The sequence below is a fragment of the Schistocerca americana genome, chromosome 6 (assembly GCF_021461395.2).
Source record: "Schistocerca americana isolate TAMUIC-IGC-003095 chromosome 6, iqSchAmer2.1, whole genome shotgun sequence".
Classification (NCBI taxonomy): Eukaryota; Metazoa; Arthropoda; class Insecta; order Orthoptera; family Acrididae; genus Schistocerca; species Schistocerca americana.
The window spans coordinates 80,974,616-80,992,934 of NC_060124.1; the positions used below are offsets into that span (position 1 = coordinate 80,974,616).

Genomic DNA, 18,319 nt, shown 5'->3' on the forward strand with positions numbered 1-18,319 from the left:
ATTCCTTGGTGATGCTGTGCTCCGGGAGGGCCAAAGATGGCGGACTTCGTGAAACCTTAATGGCAAACATTTCACAGTTCGTATGGAAATTAATAGTTGCCAGATAAATCATGACACCTCGGAAAGAAACATGTACATTACTATTATATGCAATGCAATTCTGATGAAGTAATCAGATTTTCAATATCTTTATTAGTTTAGTATCTGATGGTAAATTATACAAGTAACACCCAGCAACGAATTTCTAAAATCTACACACTTCTTCAGATTTCGTCAATCAGTGTGTCTTTAGAAAGCTATTAGTGTAAACCTAAATTGGTATCAATTACAGGCATGTAACTTGAATAGTACACGAGTTATTGGAGGTCAAAGTGGCCAATTACTATTGATCGCGTCAGCCCATACGTACTCCACAGTTACACGAAGAAATGGTAGTAGCATGGTTATAAATATATTTATTCATCTATGTCTTTGTTTATATCTGATATATACTATTCATGAAGAAATTGGTTAAATATTTACTGTATTTTAGAAAGCACAGAGACATCAGACTATTCCTTTGGTATATGTTTAAAATTCGTTTATGTATCTAATAACATGTGTTAGAGCGTGTTTATGGTCCAGCTGTAGGGAATAATTATTTAATTTCAAGTTATTTAAATGTAAATCCAGTATTTCGAATGTTTCATTACGTTTGTGTGGGTACGTTGGCTTGAAGACATGGTGCGAGCGCTCTAGCCAGTCACAGAGCTCATGAATGGGGAGACTGGATGAAGGCGAGTTCCGGACAGTACGGCACATGACACGCGAAGTGCTAGATGCAACAGACACAGAGTCGTGGGAAAGACTTGGAGCAGTTTACACATGGTCGCGGAGTATAGAAATATTTCGGAGTGCCAACCTGTGCTCTTGTGTGATTTCTGTGGCTTATGCAGTGAAGGTGTAGTATGTGTTCAGAAGTGAATATCTTGCAAGCTGTGTTGTTGTTCGTAACTAATTACATGAAGTAGGAATCTATTGTTTCCCTGTTATTCAACTTATATTTTATTTAATTGCTGGATCATCGACACCAATAAGTGTTTTGCAGAAATATACCACATTCTCAAAAGTACTTCTACTATCGTACTCATCATTTAAAGTCGTTGAGATACTACCTGCAGATTTTATTTAATTGCAATCTTTAATTTATAAATTTATATGTTATGTTTATAATTCGCAGTTGCCGAATGATAGGAACCTTCAACCATTCGATTCATGTGCATATTCATATTGCATACTGTAGACTCGGCAGTATTTGGTTTGTAATGCGGCAACTATGTATCCTAGCCCCTAGACAACGAAACCAGCCAAAACTTTTAATGTTTCAACTCTGAGTCAAAGGGTACGTTGTTGAGGGTCACCACACCATCATCACCTCATTTCGTTTTTATTATTTAGAAAGGCCGCAGTCCTTCTGTGTTGAAGCAATCTTCCAGTCTCGCACCAAAACTGTCAAACACCTTCCCCAACACTGCAGGAGACAAGTTGGTGATTTGTTGAATTATGGCCACCTTAAGTTTTCCCAGTGTGCAGGGCTTGTTTGTGCAGACTTTTGATTTCAAGAAACCCCACAATAAAAAGTCAGAAACACTAAGATCAGGGGAGCATGCTGGTCATGCAATATCCCTGAAACACAAGGTTACTTGGCCATGAAACTTACTTTTCAAAAGTCCATCACCTGATTGGTTGTATGGGCAGTTGCCCCATCCTGCTATAACCACATTCTACTGCGCACAAAGTGTTTTCTCCTAAGTTCAGGGATCAGGAAGTTTTGTAACGTCAACAGATAACATCGCGAACTGACCGTAAGCGTTTGACCACCCTCTTCAAAGAAGTATTGCCCAATGACACAAGTTTTTGTTACACCACACCTCACAGTGACATTAGGAATACGCAGACGAGATTCATGCAATTCTTCAGAATTTGTAGCTGACCAACAACGAAAGTTCTGTTTGTTTACATAACCGCCCAGATGAAAATACGCCTTGTCGCTCATCATGAAAATTTTTACATCTGTCATCAAATTAATCATTTTCTCCGAAAATGCTTTTCTCTTTGCATAGTCACTGGGCTTTAACAGCTGAACAATAGCTATTTCATATGGATGGAAATTTGTCTTGCTGAGCAGTTAGACATAATATATAGCAGTGGCTTGTTTACGGGTCAGCTGCCAAGTACTGGCTTCCACAGCTTCTCTTACTCGATTGATATTCTCTGGCATATGTGCTGACCTTGTCGGCCTGTTGACTTCCATTTCAGTGCTGAACTGGTAGCTCTGAAGTCACTCACCCACAGCATAATATTGTTGCATGTCGAAACTTTTCCTCCTGCACCTAAATTAAAACGCCTACAGAATTGCTGATGCACAGCAACACAGGACTTGCCACTTTTAAAAAGCGACTCGACAACAAATGCACGATGCTCAACCGACCACTACTCTGTGGCTGCTAAAAATGTCCACGTGTAGGCTCCGAAAAACGTCTATCCCCACCAACCCCTACCAACTACTTGCTCAACTCTGCGCCGGTGAAAACCGTCAGATCATTTTGCTGCTCCCTGTATTAGAAAAGTTATCTGCAGCCCGATGTCTACATTCCATCTAATGGTTGTAAGTCTGTACATAAGCAAATACGTATTTTGTTTGGCAGTCACTTGCCTTGATTATGTGAAGATTTTTTTTTGTATATGGCTCTCAAAATATATACTTAATGGCTGGGCCTGTAATGCCTTCAGCTAAAGTGTTACAGTGTTTAAAGAATGTTAAACATCACTACCACTATTTTATACATGTTGACAATATCCCTTAAAGCCAAATTTGGATACATGGTTTGTTATGCTGTCGTTATTTCCCCCTCCCCCCCTCTTCTTTATGACAGTAACATTTCTGACATACTAAGCTTCCAATTAAGCACTGTAATGATACCTTATTTACATATGAAGGTTTTCTTTAAATATAGTCAATATGTGACACTAATTGTTCACTACTGTAACTTAGATGCATATGAATGTTGAGTGACATTTCAACCTGTTTTTTAACATTGTATTTTAGCTTGTTCTAATGTTGCAGATGTAATTTCCATTGTGTTTATGATATATTTGACGTTTGTTTATGTACATTTCATCAGGTGTAAGCAATGAAGATGATACAGTGTAATGTTTTCTACCTTGCATTGTAACTTCTATGTTATCTTACGCTTGGAGATAGCAACATCATTCTCTGTTTACATATGAAACTGTACCAAAGATCTTAACCAAAGGTAGTCAAGTCCTCCACATTAACACGTAACTTGCCAACAATATATTTTTATACCATATGATGAAAATATTTTTTAATGATCTTATACCAACATCTCAATATTTTGTACAAAGTAATACTTATACTCCTGATCTCTTCAATACTGCTCTGTGTACATTTAGTGTCCTGTGCCACACATTGATATTCATGGCATGCATTACACATTGTTTAAGTAATGACTGATGTGATGTGGTAGCTTAAACCATGTTTACCCTGTAAGTATTCGCTTCTTTGTAAAGGAACTGGTGGCATTTCCTGTATGCTACATACAATTATTTGTATCTTTGGATAGCATTCGTGAAGATGGTCCAAGAGTGAGAGTTGACATTTGGGTTGAAAATAAAAGCAGCTGATGGTTCAAATATGTGTTTTATTCATTGATTGAAGTGTTAGGAAGTCTTTTCTGAAAGTGTTGGAATGGATTGTAGCCATGCATGGAAGTGAAACATGGACAATTCAGACAAGAAGAGAATATAAATTTTTGGAATGTAGTGCTACAAAAGAATAGTGAAGATTAGATGGGTAGATCATGTAACTAAGAGGAGACACTAAATAGAATTGGGAAGAAGGGATCAGTTGGTAGGACACATTCTGAGACATCAGGGGATCACCAGTTTACTGTAGGAGGCAAGTGTGTGTGTGTGTGTGTGTGTGTGTGTGTGTGTGTGTGTGTGTGTGTGAGGGGGGGGGGGGGGGGGTTAAAAATCATAGAGGGGGACAGAGAGATGCTTGCAGTAAACAGATTCAGAGTGACTTAAGTTTCAGTAATTATTCGGAGATGGCGGGGCTGCACAGGATAGTGTTGCATCGAGTGCTGTATCAAATCAGCTTTTGGGCTAGAGGAGATGATGACGATGATGACGACGACGAAGATTTTTCTAATCTCCTTGGATAAGGTATTGTGCTGTATTAAGTGACATCCAACACAGACTGCAGTATTTGAAGAAGCAATTTGTAAAGCAATACTACTGCTGTCATGAATAAAACAATATTGTGATCAAAAGTATCCAGAAACATTATTAGTAGACATTAATGTGTGGTATGTTCACCATTCACCTTTATGATGGCTTAAACTCTACTGGGGACTGTGAAGTGTCTGAATATTTGTGGACGAGTGCCAGCCCATTCTTTCTGAAGAGCTGAAATGAGATAAGGTAGTGGTATTGGATGCTGGGGTCTGGAGCGAAGTCTACAGTCTTAAGTCATCTCAAAGGTGTTCCACTGGGTTCAGGTCAGTACTTTGGGCAGGCCAGTACATTTCAGGAATATTAGTGTCGACAAACAGTTACCTCACAAAGAATCGTCATCTCTGAACTGTTTCCATGCAGGAAGCAGTACACAGTGCAGTAAATTTGTTCATATCCTTCTGCTTTGTGATTTCTTAAGTCCAGCTCTGGAAAACATCAATACTGTATCATCATCATCATCATCATCATCATCATCATCATCATCATCATCATCTCCTCGGTACGGTACTGTGGGCAGTAACACATGACGAGCGGTAATGTTCTATAGGCATTCACGAAAACAGAACCCTTGCCTCTTGCGTCAGATTGCCATTGAGTATAATACGATTCATCGCTAGAAAGCATTTGATTCCAGACAGACACTATACAGTGGCATCATTTCTTACACTACATTGACCTTCACGTAGCATCAACTACACAAATGTGTGCTTATTGTATCCCATCTTAACTCCCTACGCTCAGTCATTGTGCTAGCTCCTCCAAAAATATTTTGTAGCCACTAGTATACATAGGGAGAAATGGTCATCATAATAAAATAAGAGAAATAGATTTCAAACAAAAAGTTTTAAGTGATTTTGCTAGCCCCCCTCACTACCACCCCCGACTCTGTTGGAGAGCGGAATGGTTAAGAAATAGTAACAGGCACTTAAGTGTGAATTGCAGAGTAGCAGTGTAGATGTAGACTGTTTAACGGCAGTGGGAATCAGTCTAGGGCAGCACACGGCATGTACCATCCCGATAACTATACCTATGGAGGACATCATTGCCAACACCAAAGCGGCCATTTGGACCCTTCCTTGTGAAAGGGCAGAGGAAATAAGCACTGAAACAGCCAGGATACTGCGCCGAGCAAAGCCACCAGCTTGTAACCTGAAGAAAGAAGAGCTACAAGCCATTAAGAATCTTAACGCAGACAATAGTATATTGGTGCTGCCTGCCAATAAGGGGAATGCGACCGTCGTAATGAAGACTGAAGATTATGAGAAAAGATCCGAGACCTATTAGATCCGACGATGTACAGAGAAACCTGCTCAACACAGATGCCCTATTACCTCGGCTGCATGGATTACCCAAGATCCACAAGAACGATGTTCCATTAAGGCCGATTGTTAGCGCTCCTGGCTCACCGACGTATAATCTGGCAAAACACCTCTCTCCTCCAGCCACACGTGGGGAAGAATGACATACGTAAAGGACTCGGGACATTTAATTGTGAAGCTGAAGAAACTGAAACTTGCACCAAACGACATCCTGATCAGCTTCGATGTTGTTTCTTTGTTTACAAAAGTGCCACTCAGTGACGCTCTGGAGCACATTGGTTCCATTTTCCCCACAAGACATCACAAAGCTCTCCCATGCATGTCTCGCCACGAGCTATTTCACGTGGAATGGCGATTTCTACGAACAGCTGGAAGGCGTCGCCATGGGTAGTCCTCTCAGTCCAGTGGTGGCCAACTTCTTCATGGAACAATTCGAAGCACAGGCACTGGACTTGGCGACTTGCAAACCTAAGGTGTGGTACAGGTACGTCGACGATACTTTCATTGTGTGGAGCCATGGTGAAGAACAGCTTGGTGACTCCCTAAGACACTTGAACAGCCTCCATGCCAAAATAAAATTTACCGTGGAAGTAGAAAAGGACAAAAAATTGCCATTTCTAGATGTACTGGTCACAAGGAATGGTGAAAACCTGGGACACAGCATCTATCGAAAACCGACACACACAGACCGATACCTGCACAAACTATCAAACCACCACCCGAGCCAGAAAAGGGGCATGATTAATACGCTCGTAACATGAGCAGGATGAATGTGTGAGCTGCAGCACCTCAGACGCGAAATGTAACGCCTGGAAAGTGTTCTGAGGAGCAATGGGTACTCCAAAAGTTATATTAGAAGTGTAACAGAGCCAAATACTTGGCGAAGTAAGGAATCGGAAAAACAAATGTCAGGTACGGGCTTTCTGCCATACATTCCCAGAGTGACGGACAGAATCGGCCATATATTGCGCAAGCACGGCGTAAAGACGATTTTCAAACCATCAAGGAAAATCAAAATGTGTCTTAGATCGGCAAAGGAAAAGGGACCCACTTGCAATGTCGGGAATAAACCGTATACCGTGCACATGTGGAAAAGTTTGTTGGAATGACGATGATCAATCAACACCAGGATCAAAGAACATAAGCAACATTGCAGGTTGGGGCAGGTGGAGAAATCGACCGTGGCAGAGCACGCACTGAGAGAGACTGACCAAGTCATAAAATTTGCCGACATGGAAGTTCTCCCTGTAGAGAAGCACTATCACACGTGCTTGTTCAGAGAAGCTGTAGAAATACAAAACATGTGAACAGTTTCAACAAGAAAGAGGAAAGGCTTAAGGTAAACGGATCCTGGCTTCCTGTACTGCAGGGAACGACCGTCGCATTTAGCAAGAGGAGAACCGCACCGGAAATGACTGTGGAGAAGCCCTCGGACGTTGGCACGCCAGGTACATATAGTCTGCGGCTGCGAGCTCGGCTCCAGTTCACCACCGGCAATGGAGGCTGAAGCTTTGACAATGCCAGCCACTCGTGCTGGCGAAACGTCAGTAAAATCATTAGATGAACGTCGGCTGAAGAACCCGAGACAGAAGCCAATAGGCAGTTTGTCAACAAATGGCCACGAATGCGTTAACAATTTTGTATGTACCATTCTCTTGCTAGTTGGGTACAGAACAGCAACCTGTGGGACCAGCTCTCAACTCATGATGAAGTAGGGAAGTTACAATAACATTATCACCAATCTGAGAAACTTGAGGGAAGAGAGAATGTAGCAAACATCAATTTGCACTGTAGATATACTCGCAAAATTGGCAGTGTGGGATTATGTTGTGGGAGAAACTACTAATGATGCTGAAGTGTTTACAGTAAGAGCAAAAATAATTTTCCATTCATCAATCAAGTAATAATACCAACTCAGTAGACTAATGTGTAACATATTCCTAATGCAATATGATTAGTGTCCAAACAGAGAGCAATGAAATCATGAGACATGACAAAGAAATTAGGTAAGTTGTTGAAACAATGTGTAAATAAAAAAAAACATATATTTGTCAATCATTCTTGTTTGCTACTGAAATACTGTGATTTATTACATAGTCTTGTATAATCATGAGAATCTTACTTCACAAACAATCTAATGATGGCAAAATTTCTTTACAGTGTAGCACCTTTATTGTTTTTCATTTAGTTTTAGGATTATGCTGTATTTTAGTGCTTTTTGCACTGGGATGAATAAATAAATTTATTTTGGATCATTGGTTCACTATTCAACATAATTCTTATAACTTGTCACATTGATACTAGCTCCAACTGCAGCCATCTTACAACTAACAAAAACTCACTCCCTTCGCCAACCACCAGCCCTTACATAGATTAATGAGAATAAATTATACTTTTAGTATTGTTATAATTACCATTGCACAAAATTTACAATGGACAAAAACAGTCTGACCAAGAAAACAAAGTAAATTTTAAAGTAACTTTTCCTGCAAAACATAAATACACTCCTGGAAATGGAAAAAAGAACACATTGACACCGGTGTGTCAGACCCACCATACTTGCTCTGGACACTGAGAGAGGGCTGTACAAGCAATGATCACACGCACGGCACAGCGGACACACCAGGAACCGCGGTGTTGGCCGTCGAATGGCGCTAGCTGCGCAGCATTTGTGCACCGCCGCCGTCAGTGTCAGCCAGTTTGCCGTGGCATACGGAGCTCCATCGCAGTCTTTAACACTGGTAGCATGCCGCGACAGCGTGGACGTGAACCGTATGTGCAGTTGACGGACTTTGAGCGAGGGCGTATAGTGGGCATGCGGGAGGCCGGGTGGACGTACCGCCGAATTGCTCAACACGTGGGGCGTGAGGTCTCCACAGTACATCGATGTTGTCGCCAGTGGTTGGCGGAAGGTGCACGTGCCCGTCGACCTGGGACCGGACCGCAGCGACGCACGGATGCACGCCGAGACCGTAGGATCCTACGCAGTGCCGTAGGGGACCGCACCGTCACTTCCCACCAAATTAGGGACACTGTTGCTCCTTGGGTATCGGCGAGGACCATTCGCAACCGTCTCCATGAAGCTGGGCTACGGTCCCGCACACCGTTAGGCCGTCTTCCGCTCACGCCCCAACATCGTACAGACCGCCTCCAGTGGCGTCGCGACAGGCGTGAATGGAGGGACGAATGGAGACGTGTCGTCTTCAGCGATGAGAGTCGCTTCTGCCTTGGTGCCAATGATGGTCGTATGCGCGTTTGGCGCCGTGCAGGTGAGCGCCACAATCAGGACTGCATACGACCGAGGCACACAGGGCCAACACCCGGCATCATGGTGTGGGGAGCGATCTCCTACACTGGCCGTACACCACTGGTGATCGTCGAGGGGACACTGAATAGTGCACGGTACATCCAAACCGTCATCGAACCCATCGTTCTACCATTCCTAGACCGGCAAGGGAACTTGCTGTTCCAACAGGACAATGCACGTCCGCATGTATCCCGTGCCACCCAATGTGCTCTAGAAGGTGTAAGTCAACTACCGTGGCCAGCAAGATCTCCGGATCTGTCCCCCATTGAGCATGTTTGGGACTGGATGAAGCGTCGTCTCTAGCGGTCTGCACGTCCAGCACGAACGCTGGTCCAACTGAGGCGCCAGGTGGAAATGGCATGGCAAGCCGGTCCACAGGACTACATCCAGCATCTCTACGATCGTCTCCATGGGAGAATAGCAGCCTGCATTGCTGTGAAAGGTGTATATACACTGTACTAGTGCCGACATTGTGCATGCTCTGTTGCCTGTGTCTATGTGCCTGTGGTTCTGTCAGTGTGATCATGTGATGTATCTGACCCCAGGAATGTGTCAATAAAGTTTCCCCTTCCTGGGACAATGAATTAACGGTGTTCTTATTTCAATTTCCAGGAGTGTATTTTCCAAGCTAAACTTAGTAAAATAAGTCTCTAACAATTACTAATGAAATATGTAAACTTTCATTAGAAATGAAGAGGTACTGTAATTTCTTTCAATATCTGTGACTCAAATTCCAAAACATTTTAGCTTGTACTAAGAAAAGCATTCCAGGCAGAAATGAACACCAGAAATATTGTGACTGTTTAGGGTCAGAACAACTTACTAGTTTGCTTTATTAGGCCAGAACAAAATTTTTGTTAAAGTATATTCCATTGGAAATTATGTCAACAATGATCATTTTAAGCTGAAAGGCAGTCCATGCCTATAAAAATGTAACTACATGTGGGAGAGGGAGAGAGCAAGCAAGTAAGCATCTCACGTTAAGTAAGAAAGGTGTATCGTATACTGCAATAGACGCTATGCTGGCTGACAAGTAGTGGGCTGATAACATGTGTGTGGTTTCAGTTTTATTTATTCTTGACGGTGGAACAAATATGTTGAAGATATAAATTGAACATTAGAGTCTCGGCAAACTTAAGGGAACTGGTACCTATGGACCATAACTTCATAAAAATTCCTATCACTATTTGTATAAAATAGCCAAACATCACTTATAGTTCATATCTCTGTTTCATCCTCTAATTGCGTCTTTTCACATCTTGCCCTTGAAAGATTAATAACTTCCATTCAGAGGTGCATAATTCTGGTAAGTATCTTGGGATGAATGTGTATGTTAATTAACAAATAGGACTGGAACCTTTTCTAACCATTACTAAGGTGATGGTAAAATGAAAACTATGTAACTGGATCAGCAGACAGCACACAGACTAAGATCCAAAAACAAAAAAGACAAGCAAGTAATGCGAAAGCCATATTTCAAGAGAAGTTCTGCAATCCTGGGTTTGAACATTAGACTCCTGGTAGTATTAATGACTGACAATGAGAACTTTGTACGTGATGGATGTGTATAAAGAATCCCCTAAGTGTAGGTTGTGTAATGAGGATAAAACCGCACCTCATCTAATGTTCTGATGCGAAGTGGTGAAGGCGAAAAGACATAGTATACTTATATCATTAACTTCTCAAGAAATTCTGTCTAATAATGAACTAATAAAGGGCCTCCTCCTACTCTTAGAGAGTACTGGCTGTCATTACTAAAGTGATAGGGAGAGAAACAGCATAATAAACAGTTTTTGGAGCACCCAGCAGTAGCCTAAGACCACAGTTGTTTTGTCTCCTTGTGCAACTCAAGTCAACAAACAAGCATTTTATCTGATTAATTCCAGGTCCCTGGACTTGCGGAGAAGCGACCTTCATTGTTGAAAGGAGACCTGGCATATGTCAGGATACAGCTGAGTGAGAAGAACAATGATGTTATCGAGTATGAATCAGTTATTGCAGAAGTTCGGGAATCTGCTGTACTCCTTGCAGGTTTTGCAAATGAGTAAGTATCCATACAGACTGAACTGTAATAAAATACTATTTTCTGTGCATTGATTGCTCCATCCACCAATCTAGTCAGTTATCGTTTTCCATAAAACCTATAATTAAAAAGAGACTCGGGGCCATGGAACGAGTTATTACACAGGTGGGAGAGCCACCATGGCCTGCTTCTATAAAGTAAACTAGCGAAAAAACTGCAAGTTGCGATAGTCTATTCATATTAATAATTATGAAAATAACTTCTAAAATACTTTACATCCATATTAGCTCTACTCTGTAATTTGCATTCAAATGTATGATAATGCAGACAACAACTTTGACTATTTCTCTAATGCTCCACCATCAAACAGCATTTGGGGAAAAGATGAACACTTAAATCCTTCTGTTCAAGCTCTGGGATCTATTTTATAGTGGTGATTATTTCTTGCTGTGTGGGTGGGAGTCAAAAAATTTTGGCATTCAGAGGAGAAAGTTGGTGATCCTTTGTTTTTATTATTTCCACTCCAATTTATGTATTTTATTTATGACACTATTGCCCTTATTTTGAGATAATGCAAAATGAGCTGTCCTTCGAAATTTTTTTGTGGCCTCTGTAAATCCTGTCTGGTAAGGTTCCTAAGCCACACAACAGTACTCTAGAAGAGGGCAGAAAAAAATGTATGTCTGTGTATTTTAGGAGAAAACAGCTGCTTTAAAAAATCCTGTTCCTCTTATTGTACCCATCTCGTGTCATTATATAATACTTCAAATGAAGCATTTAACTTAGACAGATCATTATCAAATGCTGGCAGTCAAAATCTCTTTAATATAAACATTATTCTTACGGGATTTGCACCTTGAGTCAAACTAGTCTAAGTTGTAGGAGAAGTGGCAGATGAGGTATACTTTTGCTTTGTTTTTGAATATCTTCTGGTTTTTAATTTCCTGCCAGATTACTGGACCAGAATAACTCAATTCTCCATTCTGGACTATTGACAGTTACAACTGTCTATATGTAAGCTGTTTTTATTTTTAGTATTGTGGTTGCAAATTACACAATTAATCATAAATTCACCATTGTTATTGACAACTAATAGTGAAAGGGATAAATGTATTGGCACAAAACTTTGAGAATCTTTACTTCCATCAGATGACTTCTGCAAAGTGCTTGGTTATCAACATGACACAATATGCTGACTACACTCTTTTGTGGAATAAGTCTTGAGATAATCTTGAGAAAAAGTGTGCTGTCACTCACATCTGCATCACAATATGAGTGTGTTCTGAGTGCAAAGCAGGCTCAACAGAGGTTTTTAGTTAAAATTTCCAGATATAAGTACCACATTGGTTAATCATGCAAATGGATGTCTAGGCACCAAACACATTGGGCCCACCCCCTGCGGGTCCGGGGTACGAATAGGCCCGAGGTATTCCTGCCTGTCGTAAGAGGCGACTAAAAGGAGTTTCAACCGTTTCGGCCTTCTATGTGTTGGTCCCCCTTGGGGTTTGACCTCCATTTTTCAAAATTCTACAGAAGTACGAGCCTTTTGGGGAAGGACACCTTACATGGTGTACCACTGGTCCTAAGTGCACTAAGACCTTGGCACTCAGCATTGCACCGGCGTTGTCACCATACCCATTATTCCTCAAATTGGGCCTAAACGCCTGATGGGTAGTCCAAGTTACGCCCATAGTGCATCTCCATCTGCACCAGCGATCCTGATGGACTTTCCATGGCACCAGAAATCCAGCACGGTAGCCAGCCCGTTGTGGTGGGGTCGTCATGTACCCTCTAGGTTGTAGCCCCCTGACAACACAGGGATCGTACTGCCAATACTTGAGCTGCACCCTCCCCACGTTGGCCAAGGAGTAGATGCCCGTCTCCTTGGGGCATCAGGACTCCCGGCAATGGTCATCCTGCCAGGTGGCCCTTGCTGCGGCTGGGTGGCGCCCGTGGGGAGAGCCCCTGGTCGGAGTGGGTGGTATCGGGGCGGACGTTTCGCACATGAAACGTCAACACGTATCAGGTCGCTCTGCGGCCGAGTCTTCCAAAAGAAAAGGTACCGTTTCTAGTTCTGGTTCTCCTGCCCTTTCCCCCTTGGCCACTCCATGGGAGGAGGGACAGGCCCGCCGGCTTGGGGCGAAGTACTTCCCCCGCTATTTGGTCTGTTCTCGAACAGATGGGGGGACGTTCGCCACCTCCAAGCTCATGTTCTTTGTTCAGCACATTGAGGACGTCTTCGGGGAAATCGAGGCTCTCAGCAAGATACGATCAGGGTCCGTTCTTATCAAGACCACCTCTGCCACACAGTCGGCGGCACTCCAGGCGTGCGACCGCCTAGGGGACATCCCAGTCACCATTGTCCCACATCTGGCACTAAATAGGACGCAGGGGGTTATCTTTCATCGTGACCTCCTGCTACAATCTGATGAGGAGCTCAGGGCCAACCTGGAGCGCCGCGGCGTGCATTTCGTCCGGCGAGTCCAGCGCGGCCCCAAAGACCGTCGCATCGACACCGGGGCCTTTATCCTCGCCTTCGAGGGGGACGTTCTCCCAGAGAAGGTAAAGATGATGTGCTACCGGTGCGACGTGCGACCTTATGCGCCTCCTATGCGCTGTTTTAGGTGTTTGCGCTTTGGGCACATGTCGTCCCGGTGTGAGGCTGAGCCCCTTTGTGGCGACTGTGGACGTCCTCTTCGTGAGGAACATACTTGCACCCCACCACCTCGGTGCCCTAATTGTCCTGGCGTCCACTCGCCTAGGTCCCCAGACTGACCCGCCTATCAGAAGGAGAAAAAGATACAAGAAATCAAAACTTTGGATCGGCTCTCTTATTCTGAGGCCAGGAAGCAGTATGACCGCCTTCATCCCGTGTCACTGGCCACTTCGTTTGCCTCAGTTGTGTCCACTCCTTCCGCTGTATCCTCACCTCTATCCTGTCCCCCCTCCGCCTCCTCTGCCCATCAGGGGGCTCTGCCTCCGCCTCCCAAATCCCTCCCTTCCAACTCCTCCTCCCCCGCGGCCCCCACCCCCCCTGCCCCAGGGGCCACCCTTCCTCCTCCTCCTTCTCCCCCCACGCCACCTGAGAAGCGATCCTCTTCTCAGGCGTCCATCGGGGAAACGTTCCGGACCCCAGCTTCCGAGGTCCGGCGTTCCAAAACGGACCCCGCGCGTGAGGACCTTCTTCGGGTCCAGCCCACCATCCCTGTGCCTCCTCGGCCTTCCAAGAAGGCCTCCAAGAAGAAGTCTCTATCCCCCTCTCCACCCCGGCGCGTTTCATCTGACGCTTCATCCGTGAGTCGCTGCTCCCGGCCGTCCTCAGTTTCGCCGGGACGCTCTGCTGCCAGGCGTTCCGCCGGCCCTTAATGATGCGGCCCCTCCTACACAATCAGGGACAGCGGCCGCAGCTGGCGACGAGTCGATGGAACCGGATCCGCCTGCCGTCAGTTGTAGCGTTATTGCCTCGCAACCTGGCCCTCCGCGGCCATCGAGGTGACCAGCTCTTCCCCGTCTCGTTCCCCCAACTTTTTGACTAGCAATGGCGTTGTTTCCTTGGATCATAAGAGGTATTCGATCTAATCGGGAGGAATTACAACTGCTCCTCCGCCTGCACTGTCCGCTCGTCCTTGGTCTCCAGGAAACCAAGTTGCACCCGACTGACCGTATTGCCTTTTCCCACTATACCTCGGAGCGGTATGACCTCGCCCCTGTGGACGGTATCCCAGCTCATGGTGGGGTCATGTTGCTCGTTCGGGACGATGTCTATTACCATCCCATCCCATTGACCACCCCACTCCAAGCAATAGCTATCCGCATTACTCTTTCTGCTTTTACTTTTTCAGTTTGTACCGTCTACACTCCACCGTCATCTGCTGTTAGTCGGGCTGACATGATGCACCTGATCGATCAGCTTCCCCCGCCGTTCTTATTGTTTGGCGACTTCAATGCCCATCATCCCCTTTGGGGCTCTCCTGCATCCTGTCAAAGAGGCTCACTCTTGGCGGATGTCTTCAACCATCTCAATCTTGTCTGCCTCAATACCGGCGCCCCGACTTTCCTCTCGGACTCTACTCATACCTACTCCCACTTGGACCTCTCGATCTGTTCTACCACTCTTGCCCGTCGGTTCGAGTGGTATGTCCTTTCTGACACCTATTCGAGCGACCACTTCCCCTGTGTCGTTCGTCTCCTGCACCACACCCCATCCCCACGTCCTTCGCGCTGGAACATACTGAAAGCTGACTGGGGACTTTACTCCTCCCTGGCGACCTTTCCGGACCACGATTTTCCCAGTTGTGACAGTCAGGTCGAATACCTCACGGCTGTTATTATCCATGCTGCCGAACTTTCCATACCTCGTACTACTTCTTCTTCACGTCGCGTTTCCGTCCCCTGGTGGAACGAGGCTTGTAGGGACGCTATCCGTGCTCGACGATGTGCTTTACGCACCTTTCGCCGCCATCCTACGTTGGCGAATTGTATTGAATACAAACGACTCCGAGCGCAATGCCGTAGAGTCATCAAAGACAGCAAAAAGGCTTGCTGGGCCTCTTTCACGAGCTCCTTTACCAGTTTTACTCCCTCTTCCGTTGTTTGGGGTAGCCTGCGCCGGCTGTCGGGCATTAAGGCCCACTCCTCAGTACCTGGCCTGACCTCAGGTAATGAGGTCCTTGTTGATCCTGTGGCTGTCTCCAACGCCTTTGGCCGCTTTTTCGCGGAGGTTTCAAGCTCCGCCCATTACCATCCTGCCTTCCTTCCCAGGAAAGAGGCAGACGAGGCTCGGCGACCTTCCTTCCACTCGCTGAATCTGGAAACTTACAATGCCCCCTTTACTATGCGGGAACTCGAGCGTGCGCTTGCACTGTCCCGGTCCTCTGCTCCGGGGCCAGATGCCATTCACGTTCAGATGCTGGCACACCTTTCTCCGGCGGGCAAAAGCTTCCTTCTTCGTACCTACAATCGCGTCTGGACCGAAGGTCAGGTCCCCATGCGTTGACGTGACGCCGTTGTTGTTCCTATACCCAAACCCGGGAAGGATAGACACCTTCCTTCTAGTTACCGCCCCATTTCTCTTACAAGCTGTGTCCGTAAGGTGATGGAGCGCATGGTTAATGCTCGGTTAGTTTGGATTCTTGAATCTCGACGACTACTTGCAAACGTCCAATGCGGCTTTCGTCGCCGCCGCTCCGCTGTTGACCACCTTGTGACCTTGTCGACATTCATCATGGACAACTTTTTGCGAAGGCGCCAAACGGTAGCCGTGTTCTTCGACTTGGAGAAGGCTTATGATACCTGTTGGAGAGGAGGTATCCTCCGCACTATGCACAAGTGGGGCCTACGCGGTCGTCTGCCCCTTTTTATTGATTCCTTTTTAACGGATCGAAAGTTTAGGGTACGTGTGGGCTCCGTATTGTCCGACGTCTTCCTCCAGGAGAACGGAGTGCCTCAGGGCTCCGTCTTGAGCGTAGCCCTTTTTGCCATCGCGATCAATCCAATTATGGATTGCATTCCACCTAATGTCTCAGGCTCTCTCTTTGTCGATGACTTTGCGATCTACTGCAGTGCCCAGAGAACATGCCTCCTGGAGCGCTGCCTCCAGCGTTGTCTAGACAGCCTCTACTCATGGAGCGTGGCAAATGGCTTCCGGTTCTCTGAATAGAAGACGGTGTGTATCAACTTTTGGCGATATAAAGCGTTCCTTCCGCCATCCTTACATCTCGGTCCCGTTGTTCTCCCATTCGTGGACACAACTAAGTTTCTAGGGCTCACGTTGGACCGGAAACTGTGTTGGTCTCCACATGTCTCTTATTTGGCGGCCCGTTGTACACGTTCCCTTAATGTCCTCAGAGTTCTTAGCGGTTCATCTTGGGGAGCGGATCGCACTGTCCTGCATCGCTTGTATCGGTCCATAGTCCGATCGAAGCTGGATTATGGGAGCTTCGTCTACTCGTCCGCTCGGCCATCCCTCTTACGCCGGCTCAACTCCATCCACCATCGGGGGATACGTCTTGCGACCGGAGCCTTCTACACTAGTCCTGTCGAGAGTCTTTATGCTGAAGCTGCCGAATTACCATTGACCTACCGGCGCGACATACTGCTGTGTCGGTATGCCTGCCGGCTGTTGTCTATGCCCGAACACCCCTCTTACAAGTCCTTCTTCGCCGATTCTCTCGACCGTCAGTACGGGTTGTATGTGTCTGCCCTGCTGCCCCCCGGAGTCCGCTTCTGTCGCCTGCTTCGACAATTGGATTTTGCCCTCCCTACCACCTTCAGAGAGGGTGTGAGCCCGACACCACCTTGGCTCCAGGCTCCGGTTCGTATTTATCTCGACCTCAGCTCACTCCCGAAGGAGGGTACTCCGGCTGCAGTGTATTGCTCACGGTTTGTCGAACTTCGTGCTCGACTTGCTGGTCACACCTTTATTTACACCGATGGCTCCAAAACTGACGATGGTGTCGGCTGTGCCTTTGTCGTCGGGACCGCCACCTTTAAATACCGGCTCCTTGACCAATGTTCCAGCTTTACGGCCGAGCTTTTTGCTCTCCATCAGGCCATTCAGTATGCCCGCCGCCACCGCCATTCATCGTATGTACTCTGCACTGACTCACTCAGTGCTCTTCAGAGCCTTGGGGCTCCCTATCCGGTCCATCCCTTGATTCAACGAATACAGCAGTCCCTCCATTCTTTCGCTGATAATGGCGGTTCTGTCAGCTTTCTTTGGGTCCCCGGACATGTGGGAGTGCCTGGGAATGAGGCTGCGGATGCTGCAGCCAAGGCTGCAGTCCTCCAGCCTCGGCCAGCCTCCCATTGTGTCCCGTCATCTGACGTTTGTGGGGATGTATGTAAGAGGCTTGTGTCCTTGTGGTGGGATGCTTGGTCATCCCTCCAAGGAAACAAGCTCCAGGCAGTAAAACCGCTCCCAACTGCTTGGACAACTTCCTCCCGACCATCTCGGCGCGAGGAGGTCCTTCTGACCAGGTTGCGGATTGGGCATTGCCAGTTTAGCCACCGCTACCTGCTCTCTGGTGACCCAGCCCCGCAGTGCCCTTGTGGTCAGGCATTAACGGTGCGCCATGTTTTATTGTCGTGTCCCCGTTTTAGTCAATTTCGTGTTGTCCTGTCCCTGCCATCTACCTTACCGGATGTTTTAGCTGATGACGCTCGAGCAGCTGCTCGTCTTCTGCGTTTTATAACTTTAACTGGCTTGACCAAAGACATTTAACCTTTTTACTTATTTCCTCTGCATCTTTGTCAGGTCCTTTTGATGTCCCCCCATCCCCTTGAGTTTTAGCAGGTTCCTTGTGCTCTAACACCAGTGACTGGGCGCTAATGACCTCAGCAGTTGAGCGCCCTTAAACCCTAACAAAA

At 45.9% G+C, this 18,319-nt stretch overlaps 1 protein-coding gene across 1 annotated transcript in view; it reads left to right on the forward strand.

Annotated features, from left to right (window-relative positions):
* Positions 1–18,319, forward strand: part of LOC124619556 (putative helicase MOV-10) — a 343,693-nt gene that overhangs the window by 194,217 nt on the left and 131,157 nt on the right. Inside the window, exon 10 of the mRNA XM_047146034.1 lies at positions 10,815–10,972. Coding sequence (XP_047001990.1) covers positions 10,815–10,972 — 158 coding nt within the window. The remainder of the gene's footprint in view (positions 1–10,814; positions 10,973–18,319) is intronic.